This window comes from Macaca nemestrina, chromosome 19, assembly GCF_043159975.1.
Source record: "Macaca nemestrina isolate mMacNem1 chromosome 19, mMacNem.hap1, whole genome shotgun sequence".
Lineage (NCBI taxonomy): Eukaryota > Metazoa > Chordata > Mammalia > Primates > Cercopithecidae > Macaca > Macaca nemestrina.
This window is the reverse complement of record NC_092143.1, coordinates 63917098-63935855: the sequence shown is the minus strand read 5'-3', so window position 1 is coordinate 63935855 and position 18758 is coordinate 63917098. Positions and strand designations below refer to the sequence as shown.

At 34.3% G+C, this 18758-nt stretch overlaps 1 protein-coding gene across 3 annotated transcripts in view; it reads right to left on the bottom strand.

Moving 5' to 3' along the window:
• The window catches only part of LOC105465484 (cadherin 2), a 249105-nt gene that overhangs the window by 79324 nt on the left and 151023 nt on the right, over positions 1-18758 (bottom strand). For all 3 annotated transcript variants that reach the window (XM_071085507.1, XM_011713937.3, XM_011713945.3), the window contains 3 exons: positions 6191-6417; positions 4348-4494; positions 2178-2333 (listed from right to left, as the gene is read on the bottom strand). In XM_071085507.1, the coding sequence (XP_070941608.1) occupies positions 2178-2333; positions 4348-4494; positions 6191-6417 (530 nt within the window). The remainder of the gene's footprint in view (positions 1-2177; positions 2334-4347; positions 4495-6190; positions 6418-18758) is intronic.

Sequence of the window (18758 nt, the reverse complement as noted above, 5' to 3'; positions counted from 1 at the left end):
AAGATAATTCTTTTTTTTTCCCCTTGGCTTATTTAATATCTTATATTACATTAATATTCTTAATACTAAAACTTAATTATACTTGTATAAAATATTGAATCTGAATACTAAACCTTAATACTTTCAATTGTATAATTAATTCTACTCTGTTATGGGTGTTGCTTTTTTTTTTTTTTTTTTTGTGAGGTGCAGTCTTGCTTTGTCACCTAGGCTGGACGGTAAGAGTGCACTGGCATGATCTCGGCTTAACTGCAACCTCCGCCTCCCAGGTTCCAGTGATTCTCCCACCTGAGCCTCTTGAGTAGCTGGGATTACAGGTGTGCGCCACCACATGAGAATAATTTTATTTTTTATTTTTAGTAAAGACAGGGTTTCACCATGTTGGCCAGGCTGGTCTGGAACTCCTGACCTCAAGTGAGCCACCCACCTTGGCCTCCCAAATTGCTAGGATTCCGGGTGTGAGCCATCACACCTGGCTGGTATTGCTCTTTTAATGTGCAAGTAGCAAGCACTTAGCAATAATTTAATCCAAATTTGACCTGAATATACTCATTTCCTGAGTTTTAACCACAGGAATTCAGATAGCGAGAATTCCTATAGGAAGAGATCCTTAAGAATTTTAAATTGATCTTATTTATATTCATAAATTAGAGACTAGTCTAAGTAGTGGCTGGTCTATTGTGTGCTATCTAAAAATGTTTCCTTGTTAATGCTATGTTGTCTTTGTGAGACGTTTGGAAGTTTTACTTCTTTTCCTACATTTCAAAACAATACGGAAAGCATTAGAATAACCTATTCCTCCAATAATTTTAAAAAATGGAATGAAGAACTCAAGGTCTTTGGGAAGAAAGAGTATAGAGCAATACTCAGTGCATAAGACATTTTAAATTTTTCATATGCTTATTTGTCTGTTTGATCTAGGTGAATCTATTGAAGTTTAAAAACTTCAACAATTGTTCTCACTCATAGGTGGGAACTGAACAATGAGAACACTTGGACATAGGGTGGGGAACATCACACACCGGGGCCTGTCCTGGGGCGGGGGAGGGGAGAGGGATAGCATTAGGAGAAATACTTAATGTAGATGATGAGTTGATGGGTGCAGCACACCAACATGGCACATGTATACATATGTAACAAACCTGCATGTTGTGCACATGTACCCTAGAATTTAAAGTATAATTAAAAAAAAAAAAGAAAAAAACATCAATAATTTTAAAAGTAGGTAAAAGTACAAGAATTCAACAAGTGTATCAGTGGGCAAAATAAGAGTCTGGAAACACATCCATGCACATGTGGGATGAAAGTTTTAGTGATTAAGTAAGTGTAGATGATGGATCTAATGGGCAAACTAATTCAATATATGCTGTTGGGACAAGTAGCTAGTCATAAAGGAAAAACAAAGTGGGTGTCTCCTTTTATTAAAATAATTTCACAGAGGTTAAAAATTCACATGTAAAAAGTCAACACAACAAAAAATTGGGGAACTGGGGAGACTGGTATCCTGGAGTAAAACTAGGGAGACTGGCATCCTGCAGTAGGGAAGGCCTTTATTAACATCTCTGGAAAGCCAGAATGTATGAAAAAAATTTTTTAAATGAATTTTACAGTGTAAAAACGATGTTCTACTATGGGAAAATTATTGACAATGTTAGAAATAAACATAAGGAGAAAATGTAGGACACACCAAGCACTAATATTCCTAATTAGATAAAAGGTTCTTAACAATAAGAGTAAAAAAATCCCAAAGAAAATTCAACATAAGAAAGGAATAGGGGACTCACTTTGATTAGAATATTATGCATTCATTAACGATGCTATGGTATCTATATATTTTACATGTAACAGATTTGACTCCATTCATATAAATTTGTTCTTACAGGTTCTTAACCACATATCTGAAGGCAAGGATCAATATGTAAAGAGTAACGAGATTTTAGGCAATTTCACTTCCTTCTTTCTTTGTTGTGGCATTTATCTATCTATTTGTTTTTCTATCAGGGCATTTATCAATTCTACAAAAACAATAAAATTATTAAAATTAACCAAAAGACTACAGATGCAATTCTTAAAACTCTCAATATTGAGGCTTTCAGACTGATATAAGAGGCAATGGTAAACTCTGCAGACATTTAGAAGTGTTAATACACAGAATTATCAGCTGGTTGGAAACTTACATGAAACCGGGCTATCTGCTCGCGATCCAGGGGCTTCGTCACTGACAGCTGACCCGAGATGGGGTTGATAATGAAGATACCAGTTGGAGGCTGGTCAGCTCCTGGCCCAGTCACACTGTACCGCAGTGAAAGGTTTTTATCTCTATCAGACCTGATCTGAGGATCAAGAAAACAATCACATTAAGTGAGAGACTAAATGAGCTCATTATCAGAGATGGGGCACATCACACTTCAGGCCCTTTTTCAGCTACAAACTTATACCATCTCTTCCCAGAAAATCACTGAAACTCTCCGAGTGCCTGTTCTTCCTCTGCTTCTTGGTGATAGGCTTCAAAAGAGATGTCATCTATCACCAGAAAGACTGGAGGCAACATTAACATCTAAAAGAAGACTCACTAGGAGCAGTGCAAAAGTTCCAAATCTACAAGTGTCAGTTTTTAAACAATCAAACTCTGTCCTGGGAGTTTCTAGGTTAGACGATTTAACGTAGTAACCGCTGTCCAATTTCATTAAAATAAACATTGTTTACCTTTTTGCATCAGTAACAAGAATTAACTGTCTATCCATAGTGTGAAATATCCTCAAATGGAACACTAATACAGTCATGGCTGAGCCTGAATGTCGGATTTCTGTACTTGCGTTGTACTAACACTGTTCATAGCACCAAAGCGTTCCGTATCATTCTAAAGTGACACCTGAAATTTTCATTAACAATAAAGCACAAAAGAAAGCACTTTAAGATATATTTTTGTGCTCGCAAACATTATATCACTTATAGGCTCACCGCCTTCTCCAAATACAACTACTCTCAAGAAAATTAAGTCAATGTGTAAGCAGTCACAGGAGACAGAATAGGCTACGGAAGGGGACGGAGGGAGGCAGGTACAGAGAAAAAAATAAGAGATCCTTATGTATTAGTTACTTATACTTAATCCATCAATAAAATCTAGTTTTTGTTGTTTTTGTTTTTTGAGAAGGAGTCTCCCTCAGTCTCCCAGGCTGGAGTGCAGTGGCGCGATCTCGGCTCACTGCAAGCTCCGCCTCCCGGGTTCACGACATTCTCCTGCCTCAGCCAGGAGACTAGAGTACAGAAGCCCGCCACCACGCCCCGCTAATTTTTTTGTATTTTTAGTAGAGACGGGGTTTCACCATGTTAGTCAGGATGGTCTCGATCTCCTGACCTTGTGATCCGCCTACCTTGGCCTCCCAAAGTGCTGGGATTACAGGCGTGAGCCACCACACCCGACCTGTTTTTTTTTTTTTTAAGTTAAAGCAAAATGCTCTTTTCTCTAAAACTTCATTAAAGTAGAAAAAGAGAGAGTATCTTTATTTCAGAGTTACATTCATTGTTAAAGTGAATTATAATGTACATTAGGACAGAATATGCAACATAAATAAGTGGCTTATTTTTAAAAAAAGGCTTTCAGTAAGTATGTGTTAGAATGCTAAAATAATCATATACAGAAACATTTATATTTAACAAATGGGAATACAACAGACTTGTCTTACTATACTTTTGGAATAAGTAATGGGTTGTTAGGTTACTAAAATGCAAAAATATCAGCATTTTTTTTTTATGTAGCTGATGGTATGTATCTAGAGTAAATAAAAACAAAATAAAACAAAACAAACAAAACTTACTCCTCAGATTTGAAAGCCTATGATTTTACACAGCCCTGGGGATTCTGTTAATGGTATCAGAGGTCACTCTTTTCTTTAAAAAATCTCTCAAATGCATTTGGTGCTGGCATTTTTAACAATGATTGCCCTTTATTTTTTCTGTGGCCCAAAAACCATCTGTAGAGGGCAAAGATCATTACAGAGAGTCCAGCTTTCAGACAGGGAAGTTTAGGGGTGTGTGTGTTGTGAGAGTGGAAATGGTATGGTTGGGAATATGTGTTGGCTTTAGGGCTTGTGTAGTCACAAACTGAAAAAGCTTTCTAATCCACAGTGTGCAGGACCTACAAGAGAGCTCTACTTACAAATAATCCAAGAGGTAACAAAGCAAATGAGAAGAGGCTTTCTACAACACTACACAAATTCTATCTATATAGAAAAACACTTTTAGTATATACATGTCATCAATTCTACTTTGTAAAAAAAAAAAAGGAATATTTTTAACATACATCTGTCTTGTGCTACGAAAACAGTTCAAATTGTGCCACCTTACCCTGACAAGCTCTTGAGGAAAAGGTCCCCTGGAGTTTTCTGGCAAGTTGATTGGAGGGATGACCCAGTCTCTCTTCTGCCTTTGTAGGTGGCCACTGTGCTTACTGAATTGTCTTGGGAATACGATTTCTTCAACTTCTGGTGGCTCCTTTACATTAAAATACAACAAGACATTCCTGAGTACTAGGAAAAACATTTTCCGAAAGTACATCAATATTATTGAATATCTGAAAGCATAGGAATCACAGTTTATTATGAACAAAAAGTAAGTCTGGAGGCTCTTTTCCCCGGCCCCCTATTAAAATAACAGAAAACACCATAAAATTTTCGGGTTATACTGTGTATCTGAAAAATTGAATTCTAAACAATTTATTATATGGCACAGCTGTGTAAACTATTTGCAGTTTCTATAAACCTTCTTAGATAGCAGTTAATATTGAGCAAAATTTAATAGTACCCTTTTATATATTTCTCATTAGTTTAAACCACAGTTCAGGTAATGTGCTACTGTACATTAAATTTAGATCTTGATGTGCTAAAATATAATTTGAATTCCAAGAGAAGTTTAATACATACTGCTAAGTAATGTCTCAAATATTTATGACCCTATTAAATCCCACAGAATTAATGCTGTAATTATTCTAAACCTATGTCAGCCATGATGGATGCTGTAGATGACCCACTTTGCACATTAGGTATTAATCTCTGCTGGATGTCAACATTTTCTTCTGTTTCTTCCTCTATCTGTAGACATTTTAGCCATTAGCCCTTGCTGCTTCAGTGCAAAATCCAAGCTAGTTTGCTGGAACACAGCAAATCGACAACAAAAGCATCTTTTCACTCCATTAGTTACTGGGTTTTCACTTTATATTACCCAAATGACATGACTTCCCTCAACAGTTAATAGATTAACAAAGTAAATTTCACATAATAAAACCACAACACTGAAATAAGAGAAAAATGATAAATTTTCCTCTGATATCTTGATTCATGTTTGATGGTGGGTATGTATATCACATTTACAACTAAATACCCAAAATGAATGTGTGTGTTTCCATCTCTCACAGTACAATAAGTATAAAATAATGTAGTGGTCATAGTTCCATAGTTCATGGACTTCAGAATATATGGGTGTGTCCCATCATATTTGTTTTGAATTAACTCAAAAAACTAAAATATTCAGAAAATATTATTATAACTTTACTGAAGTTACTGTATTTTATTAATGAAATTCCTAACAGTGACTTATACAAATTAAGTACTCAATAAATATTTGTTGAAATGAACTGAATGGCACTCTGTTGGAAATGTACCTCATTTATTTTATCTTGGCTCACAGCAGCTTCCACCAGAGGGAGTATATCATTCCTAAAAAGTCATGTTTGTAGTATAAATAATTAATACCCCCCAATTTGATTATTAAGGAACAAGACAAAAACCCAATACTCACTGCCAGAAATGTTTTCCTGTTACTACTTTAAATCTGTACTTCTCATCTAATAAATCTGACTGATGACATCTTGTAAAGAATTGTTTATTTTGTGGTTTTATTTAGCAGCTTGTAAAGCTTCTAAGAAATTTAAAACAAACTGCTTCTAGTTTAAGTTATAAATCTCAAAGTATAAACAAATCTTTAAAACACAATTCCTAGTTGCTTAAAATATATTTAGTCTAAGTATCTTAAAAGATTAAAAACAGAAAAAAAAATTACTAAAATGACCGAGGTTGATAAAAATTCAAATAGTGGCCATCCATTAATGTGACCTGAAGCAAAGCATATATTTAGTTCAAACTGTGTAAATCTGATTTTTAACCAGCCCTAAAGCCAGATTTGGATACTATACCTTCACTGACTCCTCAGTTAAGGCTGGCTTCAGGCTCAATTTCACTGCCACTTGCCACTTTTCCTGGGTCTCTTTGTCTTGGGCATATATCAGGAACTTGGCATGCTCAGAAGAGAGTGGAAAGCTTCTCACGGCATACACCATGCCATCTTCATCCACCTTAAAATCTGCAGGCTCACTGCTCTCATATTGTACTTTTCTTTTTCCATTGCAGTTGCTAAACTTCACTGTAAAAGGTAAGAAATTTATCAGTTATTATAATTATACCAAAAAGGCAAAAAATAAACCCCTAATACTTAAACCTATATCCTGCTTAGGTTAAAAGATAAAAATACAGTAGCATGAAACACAGAAGTTTTATTTTTATTTTATTATATTAAAGGCATTTTCATACTATGAAATGCCAGATGGTAGTTCTTAGCTGTGCCCTAGCCTTTCCTTCTTCCAAAGCTTTCCCCTTCTTTTCATACTTCCTGGACACTGGGTCCTCAGGTGCACCTGCTTTTCACCCTGACATCTTTCACTGATATTTCCTCCCACCCTATTACAAACTTCCACTCACTCTTCAGTCCCAGGTCTAACGTCACTCAAAGTAGAACAAACCGCCTTTTTCTCAGTCTTCATGTAGTGATTTGAGTTTCTGCTACCTCAGTTTCTTAGTCATGTGTGACACTGCCTGGAAGACGCAGTTCGGGGCAAATGTTTTTAGTTATCTTGCATACCCTGCATACTTTCTGGCACACAGTCTTAATACATAATTTCTGAACAAATGCTTACAGGAAGAAAGCAATGCATTTATTAATATTGAATGCTTACTATGCTCTAGAATTGTAAGACCTTACGGTAATTAACAGGTAAATAATCTGCAAATTTCTATTCCTCCTAGTGCTTATAGTACTTCTATTAAGCAGTAACATTTTTAAAAATTTTAAGACAAATAAAAATAAAGGTGTATCCCAAAATAAATTTTAAATTAAAAAATGATGACAAGAGTAGACGAATTCAAAAAGGTTCAGTGTCTTATCTCTATCATACATGCAATGACTTCACACTTAAAAAAAAACTAGTGCTTTCTTAAATGCTATGACAGCTTATGCCTCAACAGGTAATAAAACAAAAATTAAACCATGAACTTGTGTAGAACTAGACAAATTCAAGATATTAAGAATAAAAATAAAAATATTCTCTAAGGAAGATTATTTCCTTTAAAGTCCTTAATTGTTCTTCTGAAGAAAAATTCCATGGGAATAGCAAGTAAAGGGATCAAATAAAAAGCGATTTTTTATTTCTGTAAACGTCTGATATTATGTTCTGGCTATAAATACATAGGATACTCTTTGGAATGTAATTAATAGGGACATATTACAAAATATAATCAAATACACCTTGTGGTTTTTTCAAGGATCTAAGTGTTTATGAACCCTCCCACTGCACAAATGAGCTGCTGACAGTTCTTTTGCTGTCATTAGTATAAATTCACTGAGACGTGCACACAGTCACAGCCAAATAACAGGCATGCTTATTTTCCTTAGTAACCATAAAATCCTTGATGTAAGTCATAAAATACTTTAACTACTGAATATATTATTTTCCACATAACGCCATCTATATCATCTTTCATATTTCAATCATTTCAAAGTGAAAATAAAAGTTATATCTCAAACTAAATAATGTGAAGTCAAAATGTTTGTCTTTGGAGTAGAAGTATCCCAAAAGATATTTAATTACTCTATCTTCCATGCCTCACGATTTAAAAGTGAAAAATGGGAATCTTTTCTACAGAACAATGCCATCTACTGCTCATCTTTCATTAAAGACAAAAAATGAAAATAAAATTGTTTTTTGGAACCCTGCTGAGAAATTAAAAAAAGAGACTTTTGCCATCTTTTTGTATAAAAAGTACTTTTTTATATTACACAAGAGGGATTCATGGTCCTTAAAAACATAATCTGGATTAGAAAAATTATATACTCTTCTGCACACATTTTTTGTTAACTGTGATCACTCTAGTATTATTAATTGTCATCCATAAACACCTGGACTGTTACATAAGCCTCCTGGGTAGTCTTCCAGTTCCTGGTCATGGCACGCCCACTGCTAGACTAGACCCTTGCTGTGATTTTCTCCTCCCTGCTTAAAATCTGTAACATTATATGTCAGATCTTTAATCTAGAGTACAATGTTCTCTTAATTCTTGGGTCACCTGGTCTCTTCAGTTTTACTTGAACCACTTTCTAATACATATACTGCCCAGTGAGTGAGGTTGCAGTCATCCCCTACCTCGTGCTGCTCCACCCCACGGGCTCATCATCTTACCTGGGACACTCTCCCATTTTCCATACCAAAGCTCTAGAGCCAGGACATCATTTTGGGGGAAGAGTCGACCATGATGACTTTTACAAGATTTCAGCCTATGCCTTCATTTGGAACTGCTCTAAATTTTTTATTTTTATTTGTATTTCCTGTCCGCTAAAACACATTGATACTTTATTTTTATAATAATAATAGTTATAATGATAGTTACCAGTAATTTCATATGAGTAGATCTTCTCTCCCTAAGCAGACTATAAACTCACTTTGGCTTCATGAGAGTTAAGTCTTGGTTCTTTTGTTTCTTATGACACTTGACGGTGACAGGAACAGTATAAGTGCTCATTAAATACCCATTAATATCTTACAACTTTTTCAAAAACTAGGAAATAGACTGGAACCTTAGAAGTACCCACAACCTACTATAGTAACATCCAGCATCACAAACAAATGAATAAACAAAACCCAGGCAATTCAAAAAATTCTTTTTATTAAGTTGTTGGTAGTAGAAGAAAATGAATTAATACTTGTGGAATGCCAGGCACTGAAAAAGACACTTAAGATTATGTCACATATGTTAACCTTAAAAATGACTCCTGAGGTGGGAATCCTTGTTTCTGTTCTACAGATGAGGATGAAAACTTCAAGTCATCTATGCACATGGCTGTTTGATTTCCAGCTGTTTCTTCCCATACAAAAGCGCAAAAGAATCTAAACCCATGACACAAATCACTGAAATCTAAGGCTTTAATATAAAACAATAAAATTAACAAAAACATCTGAAAAATGCATATGAAGAGAATGCCAAATTTAGACCTCTGAGAGTACCATAGTAAATAGCACATTAAAAAGAAATCTTTTTCTGTGTCTGAGGTGATCATGTTATTTTTTGTTTTTAATTCTGTTTATATAGTGTATCACATTTATTGATTTAGAGATGTTAAACCATTCTTGCATCCCTGATATGAAACCCACTTGATCATGGTAGATTATCTTTTTGATATGCTGTTGTATTCTGTTGTAGCTATTATTTTATTGAGGATTTTTGCATCTATGTTCATCAGGGATATTGGTCTGTTGTAGTCTTCTTTCCTTTTTTTTTTTTTGTTATGTCCCTTCCTGGTTAGGGTGATATTGGCCTCACAGAATGATTTAGGAAGAATTCCCTCTTTCTCTATCTTGTGGAATAGTGTCAGTAGGGTTGGTACCAATTATTTGAATGTCTGATAAAATTCAACTGTGAATCTGTCTGGTCCTTGACTTTTTTTTCTTGGTAACTTTTAAATTACTACCTCAATCTTGCTGTTTGTTATTGGTCTGTTCAGAGTTTTTATTTCTTCCTGGTTTAATCTAGGAGGGTTGTAAACTTCCAGGAATTTATCCATCTCCTATATATTTTACAGTTTATGCATGTAAAGATGTTCATAGTAGTCTTGAATGATCTTTCGTACTTCTGTGGTATTGGTTGTAATATCTCCTGTTTCGTTTCTAATTGAGCTTATTTGGATATTCTCTCTTCTTTTTTTGGTTAATCTCATTAATGGTCTATCAATTTTACTTATCTTTCAAAGAACCAGTTTTTTGTTTCATTTATCTTTTGTATGTTTTTTTGGTTTCAACTGCATGTAGTTGTGCTCTGATCTTGGTTATTACTTTTCTTCTGCTGGGTTTGTGTTTGGTTTGTTTTTGTTTCTCTAGCTCCTTAACGCATGACCTTAAAAAATCCAGCATCCCTTTATGATTAAATCCCTCAGCAAAATTGGCATAGAAGGGACATATCTTAAGGTAATAAAAGCCATCTATGACAAACCCACAGTTAACATTATACTGAATGGGGAAAAGTTGAAAGCATTCCCCCTGAACACTGGAACAAGACAAGGATGCTCACTTTCACTACTTCTATTCAACACAGTACTGGAAGTCCTAGTCAGAGCAATCAGACAAGAGAAAATAAAGGCCATCCAAATTGATAAAGAGGAAGTCAAACTGTCACTGTTTGCTGAAGACATGTGTCCCTAGAAAACTCTAACTCATCCCAAAGCTCCTAGAACTGGTAAATTCAGCAACGTTTCAGGATACAAAATTAATGTACGCAAATCAGTAGCTCTGCTATACACCAACAGCGACCAAGCTGAGAATCAAATCAAGAACTCAACCCCTTTTACAATAGCTACAAAAACAAAACAAAACAAAACAAAGCAAAAAAAACCATAGGAATATACTTAACATTAAGAGGCAAAAGACCTCTACAAGGAAAATTACAAAGCACTGCTGAAAAAAAAATCACAGATGGCACAAACAAATGGAAACACATACTATGCTCATGGATGGGTAGAATCAATATTGTGAAAATGACCAATGACCATACTGTAAAAGCAAATCTACAAATTCAATGCAATTCCCATCAAAAATGCCACCATTATTCTTCACAGAACCTGAAAAAACAATCCTAAAATTAATATGGGACCAAAAAAGAGCCTACATAGCCAAAGCAAGACTCAGCAGAAGGAACAAATCTGGAGGTATTATATTACTTGACTTCAAACTATACTATAAGTCCACAGTCACCAAAAGAGCATGGTACTGGTATTAAAATAGGCATATAGACCAATGGAACAGAAATGTATGAAAAAAATGCTCAGTATCACTAATTATCAGGGAAATGCAAGTCAAAACCACAATGTAATACCACCTCACTCTGCAAGAATGGCCATAATAAAAAACTAATATATGTTGGCATGGACGTGGTGAAAAGAAAACGCTTTTACACTGTTGGTGGGAATGGAAACTAGTATAATGATTATGGAAAAGAGTGTGGCAATTTCTTAAAGAACTAAAAGTAGATCTACCATTTGATCCAGCAAACCCATTTCAGAGTATCTACCCAAAGGAAAAGAAGTCATTATACGAAAAAGATACTTGTGCGTGCATACACACACACACATATATATGTGTATATATACATATATATGTGTGTGTATACATACATATATATATATATAATTTTTATATGCACACCATGGGATACTACTAAGCCATAAAAAGGAACAAACTAATGACATCTGCAGTAACCTGGGTGGAACTGGAGACCATTATACAAAGTGATGTAACTCAGGAATGGAAAACTAAACCCTATGTTCTCGCTCATAAGTGGGAGCTAAGCCGTGAGAATGCAAAGGTGTAAGAATGATGCGAAGGACTTTGGAGACTCAGGGAAAGGGTGGGAGCAGGGTGAGGAATGAAAGACTACACACTGGGTACATCGCACACTGCTCGGGTGATGGGTGCACCCAAATCTCAGAAATCACCACTAAAGAACTTATTCATGTAGCCAAACACCACCTGTTCCCCCAAAAACCTATTGAAATTTTTTGAAAAGAAAGAAAAGGAGAGAGGGAGGGAGGGAGGGAGAGAGAGAGAGAGAGAGAGAGAGAGAGAAAGAAAGACAGAGAGAGAAAGAGAGAAAGAGAGAAAGAGAGAAAGAGAGAAAGAGAGAAAGAGAGAAAGAGAGAAAGAAAGAAAGAAAGAAAGAAAGAAAGAAAGAAAGAAAGAAAGAAAGAAAGAAAGAAAGAAAGAGAAAGAGAAAGAGAAAGAGAAAGGAAGGAAGGAAGGAAGGAAGGAAGGAAGGAAGGAAGGAAGGAAGGAAGGAAGGAAGGAAGGAAGAAAGGAAGGAGGGAGGGAGGGAGGGAGGGAGGGAGGCAGGGAGGCAGGGAGGGAGGGAGGCAGGGAGGGAGGAAAAGAGAGCAACAGAAAGAAAGAAAGAAAAAGAAAGAGGAAAGAAAAAGAAAGAGAAAAGAAAGAAAAAGAAAGAAGAAAAGAAAGAGAAGGAAAGAAAGGTGGATAAAGGTGTGACAGACAGAAGAGGGGATTTCATAGTCACTGGCGCTTGTTCTATTAATGTTCTACTGTTACCTATTCGGATTCAGGTGTCACAGTGCTTCAGGGAGGGAAAGAAGGAGGCCTCTGCAAAAAATGCATTTGTAAAAAGTCACTTACTGCAGATCCTATGAATGAGAAGAGGTTGACCTAAGTGAGTCTGACACCAGAGAAAACACTTTGGAGGAAATTGTATAAAGGTCATTTAAAGTCAATTACTTTTTCTATCACCTCTGCCCCTAACCGATGACCAATATGAATTGGTTTAATATATCTGTTATTACAATTTTCAGAGTTTTAAAAACAGGTGCTAATTCTCATGTGCTGAAATATTAAAATACACAAAATCTTTTGGCATTATTCAGGCTCTATGGAATGTGGTGTATTACATAATTCCCTTTGTACATTTAACCAGTTGGGTCAATATCTTAGATAAAACTAAGTCAACTGAAAAAGTTCTCCTTGACGAAATATTAGTCCTGACTTGATCTTGTGATTTTGAAGCAATCCATGTATGGTACCTGGCTCATGATTATATGCTTCTTCCATGTGAATCATATTTTATTATGTGCAAGTCACACAAATTAAAAAGCTTTCAAATTTCAATGGATAACATGTGAATTCCATTTATCATTCACAGGTTAAGGTTTATTGCCTGTTGTCTGGTTCACCTGTGACTTACATGCAGCTATGAATATCTTCTTGAATTTGAAAAGATTCACCTCTGCTCTAGGAACAAACACTAAAACTTACTCAAGTTTATTTTACACAAACTTAAAAGTTAATAGGAAAAAAGTGGGAAACTGTTAAGTTAAAGAATCTTAGGTATACAGTAATATATATATATAATTTATAAATTATATATTTTTTAGTTCCTAGCCTTTCAGAAAGACTTTTAGGCTTAAAAATAAAAATAGTACACAGAAACAATGTGGAAGGGAGAGGATAAACAAGGGACATGCTTTAATATTTTAAATTAGCTTCAAAAATTAAACTTTGATGATGAAAATAAGGCTAATATCATGGATATTTGACTGCTGTAAGAAGAAATACATAGTCCACTGGAGTCAACCTGTTTCTGTTATTAAAATATTTTCCTTATGAATGGCAGGTACAGAACTCTGAGTAACATAATGAACAAGATTTTCAACTTTTATTTTTCAAAATATGAAGCAGTTTTATCATTTTTAATATATGGGCTTTCAAGAAGAGATGATGTCAAATTTATCTTAAAATACATGTGTAGGAGTGAAACTATTCTGTATGATGCTCTGATGGTAGATACATAGCACTATGTTTTTGGCAAAATCCATAGAGCTGTGTAACACAAAGAATGATCCCTACTGCAAACTAGAAACGTTAATAATAATGCATCATTATTTATTTGTCAATTGTAACAAATATACCACACTAATGCAGGATGTCACCAATAGAGGAACCAAGTACTGGGAGAGATATATGAAACTCTGTATTTCTGCTAACATAAAACTGGTCTAAGAAGTAAAGTTTATTAAGTTAAAAAAGTATAAGATTTCGTACAGATGATGGTCAAACATGCTAATTATCAGATGTATCTTAAAGGAATGGATGGTTGTCTAGTTGTTAAGATCCCCAATCTCTCACAAACATGACTTCCATTGTATTGCCTCAAGCTGGTATTAGTCAGAGTTGGATAATATAATTGAACCAATAACTTTATGTAATTATCCTAAGTATGAAGACACTGCGTTGACATTTAATGAAAGTCATGCTATTTTAACAGATACATGTAAACAATTAAAATTTTATTTCAAAAATGATTTTAAAATTTGGCTTGAGATTTTTTCCTGAGAGAACCTTCTTTTCACCAACATTAAATTTGCTTATGCTCAGATAATCTCAGGTAGAAACTCCAGAATATCATAACATAGGATAAAAGAAAATACACTTCCTTAGACAAATGAAATAACAGGCTTGATCCTCTGGATTAATTAAGTCTATACATGACTAAATGATTATGGCAAAAAAATCATACTATTAAACAACAAATGTATTATTAGAGATATTGCATAGTTTACATACATCAGATGTAGTTACTGTGTTCTAGCCCACATAAAACTGTGTGAACATGATTAACATAAAATTAATCACCAGGGAAATAATTATTTTAAAGAAATTTTTTACTCTAAAGGCAATACCTCAAAATGATGTTAACCATAAAACCATAATATCCTTATAAAATATTAACAAGAAACCACAGATCTTATATATTAAATGTATTAGCAGTTAATAGCACTACATAAGCCAAATGAATGAAAATGTGCAAATACATATGGTTTATAATTTTTGCTCAAGTAAACACTATACCATTTAGAAACAATTATATGAGAACACTAAAATATTTTCATGTCTAAATATACCTTTGACTTTTTTTCCCCATACTAATTGCTATTTTCAAAGGCATTCAGAAAATAGAAATAGTTTCACAGTGTTAACAGAAATTTCTTTTCCACAGCCACAGAGCAGTATTTGTTAATGAATGAGATTTCAATTAATGAAGGCATTAGGAGGGAGGAAGGTAGGGAGAAACTGTCTCACCAGTAAGTACACTTCCAGTGTTTTTACATATACATTCCAACGGAGGATAGTTACCACATAACAAATTTGCTCATAAATCCTAAAAAAAATCTGCTTTGGTATCATTTTGCCACAATAGTTCCTTTCTAAATTTCATACAGGAACAATTTTTTTTTTTCTCTAGAATAATTTAGTTGCCATGTCAGGGCTTACCAATCCTTTTCACACATATACAATGGGACAGTTTTAGAGACAGGTTGAGAATGAGCTTGGTGAAAAAAGTCATTCCATTTTCTTTACAGCATATAATTATGATAAGAAAACAAATACAGAGTATTGTGGAATATATTAATTCTTTAATATGTGTAAAATTTCCAACTAAAATATTTTTTTAATCTTTAATGATAAATTTGAGCTTGTGTTCACAAAATATCTTTGTATGTTTTCTGACTGAAATATCAAATTTTTAATTGCTATCAACGAAAACTTTATTCACAAGAGTTAGTGGGAGCAAAGGACATTATAGCATTTACCACTTTTTCTCCAAGTAATAGAAAGTTCTTTCTTGTCCTGAGCCATGAGGGCTAAATTTATTAAATTTCATGGTCCTTTTACTTACAAGGGCAAATGTAATGTGGAAAGTCCTTCGGAAATGCAAACGTTTTTCAAAAATTTTCCTATTAAGTACTTCAAAATAATGAGTTTCAAACATCCACAGGGATTGCTCTAATAGTTTTAATACTGTTTTTTAGGTTTTCAATATAACACCAATAACACAAGTGAATCATTTTTATCCTTTTTTGAAAGTTTAACTTTTGCTTTGTATCTATAAACTCTGTGTGTGTAATATTTTTATATGGCCTTTGCAATTTTCAATTAAGTTCATTCAGGTGCTCCAAAATGTCTGGTAAGCAAGCTATTCTTTTCAAGGGAATAACTCTCCTTCGACCACTCTAAAGAGAGTAACATTTAAAACACACAATACATTTTTTTAATTAACTCTTGAAAAAAAGGTATTTTTTGGACAGCTTGTGTACACACTGGCAAATATCAGTAAATGTGATAATCTAATCCCTTACCTTTGAATAAAGCGATAGCCATTTATTTAGATTCATATTTTCATATGAATTTATGTGGAATTATGATTTATGAGCAAACAAGAGCTGAGTACAAGAGCTGCTATGTGAGTAAAACTCATCTCAGATGAAACTCTTGATGTTTACACCTTCATATCATCTATAGCCTTTATAGCTGCATGCCACTAGGGCCAGAGCATCAGCCTCATGTATGAATACTTTTATTTTGAGACAGAGTGTCGCTTTGTCACCCAGGCTGGAATGCAGTGGGGTGATCTTGGCTCACTGCAACCTTTGCCTGCCAGGCTCAAGTGATTCTCTTGCTTCAGCCTCCCAAGTAGCTGGGACTACAGGCATGCACCACCACGCCCAGCTAATTGTTGTTATTTTTTAGTAGAGACGGGGTTTTACCATGTTGGCCAGGCTGGTCTCAAACTCCTGGGCTCAAGTGATCCACTTGCCTTGGCCTCCCAAAGTGTTGGGATTACAGGCCAACTGCACCTGGCCAATATGAATATTTTAAAACATGAAATATGAGTATTTATTTGCCTCCTGGCATACATAATCTACAGAAGTTTGTTTTGATTTTTTCAGAATAAATAATGATCTTCAAGGATTCTAAAAAGTCTATTAATTAGCAAATATACTAAGGTCTTAACGTCATCAATATACAATAAGTTTTAAATTTAATAATCTGTTTGATTAATGCTGTCACTACGATGTGTGACACGCCATCACTGCCTGTTCTGACAGTGTTATGCTAACCCGGCTTCTTTTCTACTTCTTCTGCTTCATTTGTTTCCAGTCTACCACTGATAGTGAACACAGAGACTGGTAAAATAAGAAATTCCATATAACAGGGAAGCACTTTGGCTTAAAGTATTATATGTGAAACCTTGTAAAAGATGGCTTTTAAAACTTGAGCATATAGTGCTCATATCTTTCTCATAAAGAAAGATTCTTACTTTTTGTGTAAGAGAATTCAAAACTACTTAGGTCTAAGATGGCTGTTTTGGGGTAGAGTGCCACAAAAATTTGTCATGCAAGGAGCTTCACTTCATCACTTTTGCATGCAAATGAAATGTTTACTCCATGTGTGAGAATAATTATAATGGCACATGAATTCCAATTTAAGAGAATCATCATTATATTGCCCAATTATCTTAATCATTTGAGGGGTGGACTCTAGCGAGGCTCAGAGGTTTTCAGCATTAATTCTCAAATTATCCTTTGTGTTGGGAAAATAAACATATGTAGAAATGAAATCTAAAGACAAAACAGATTGCAGGCATGCACAAATCTAGAAAATCTATTTGTTAATAATATAAAGTATATATATAAATAATATAAATTATATGTATTTAAAATATATAATTAAGACTATCTGCATTTTAAATGCTTTAATATAAAGCATATAAAAAGCTTCTAAATTAAACATACAGCGATCTAAATTAGAATTTAATTTAGTAATTAAAAGTTAAAAATATATACAATATAATCATTTTCTACATTCCTAGATAACCAAAATGTATTTTGAAAACAGTTTCTGGAACTTACTGTTCTCTTTAGTAATTTAGTGTCCAGAGAAATAAACTAATTTAATTGAAAGGAATTTCTTTCTAAAAATGTGTATCTTAAACATAATATAAACACTATAAACACTTTAATTCTAAAACACACAAAATTAATCACTGATTTCCATTAATAATAAGACTTTTGACTAATTGCTAACCTTAAAATCCAATCAGAAGGAAAAAAGAAATGAAAGCAAAGAAAGAGTAAAAAGGAAAGGGAAGGAAGACAAAATAAGCAATTAAGAAAATTTACAAAATTAGTAATTTTCAGATACCACACAAAAACAGTAAATGACAAAATTTATATAACTTCTATTTTAGAATTAAATAGTAAAAATATCAGCAAAAAATACGTAAATTAAACTGAAGGATAAAATCAATACTTGCATAAAATCTTCACTGAGGATAAACATATTGGTATTAAAATAGTGATGAGATTAACTGAAGAATTTTGATGGGAGAGTTGGGAAATTTTGTGGTGGTTGCTCCATGAGTGAGGTCATGGTCAGGGAGATAATCTGGGGAAGTGTTATGCAGGAGACCTCTCTTGTGATCTACACAAGTCTTATTCAGAAGAGTAACAGAAAATAATAGGCGGGGCATGGTGGCTCATGCCTATAATCCCAGCACTTTGGGAGGCTGAGGTAGGAGGATTGCCTGAACTCAGGAGTTCGAGACCAGCCTGGGCAACACGTTGAAATCCCGTCTCTACTAAAATACAAAAAATCAGCCAGGCAAGGCTGTGTACACCTGTAGTCCCAGCTACTCGGGAGGCTGAGGCAGGAGAATTGCTTGAATCCAGGAGGCAGAGGTTGCAGTGAGCCAAGATCACATCACTGCACTCCAGCCTGGGTGACAGAGCGAGACTCAGTCTCCAAAAAAAAAAAAAAAAAAGAAAGAAAATAATAAGCGTTTGCAATTGCAGGAAGTTTTCAGAGCAAGCCATAAGGGTATTTAAATATTATTATTATTTTTATTAATTTTTAATTGACATAATTATACATACTTACAGGGTATGGTGTGGTGTTTTGATACATGTACATGTACTACAGTGATCAAATCAGGGTCATTACCATAGCCATCACTTTAAACATTTATCAGTTAGACAGGAAGAGTAAGTTTCACAGTTCTATTACAGCATAGGGTAGCTACGGCAAATAACAATGGGGTATACAG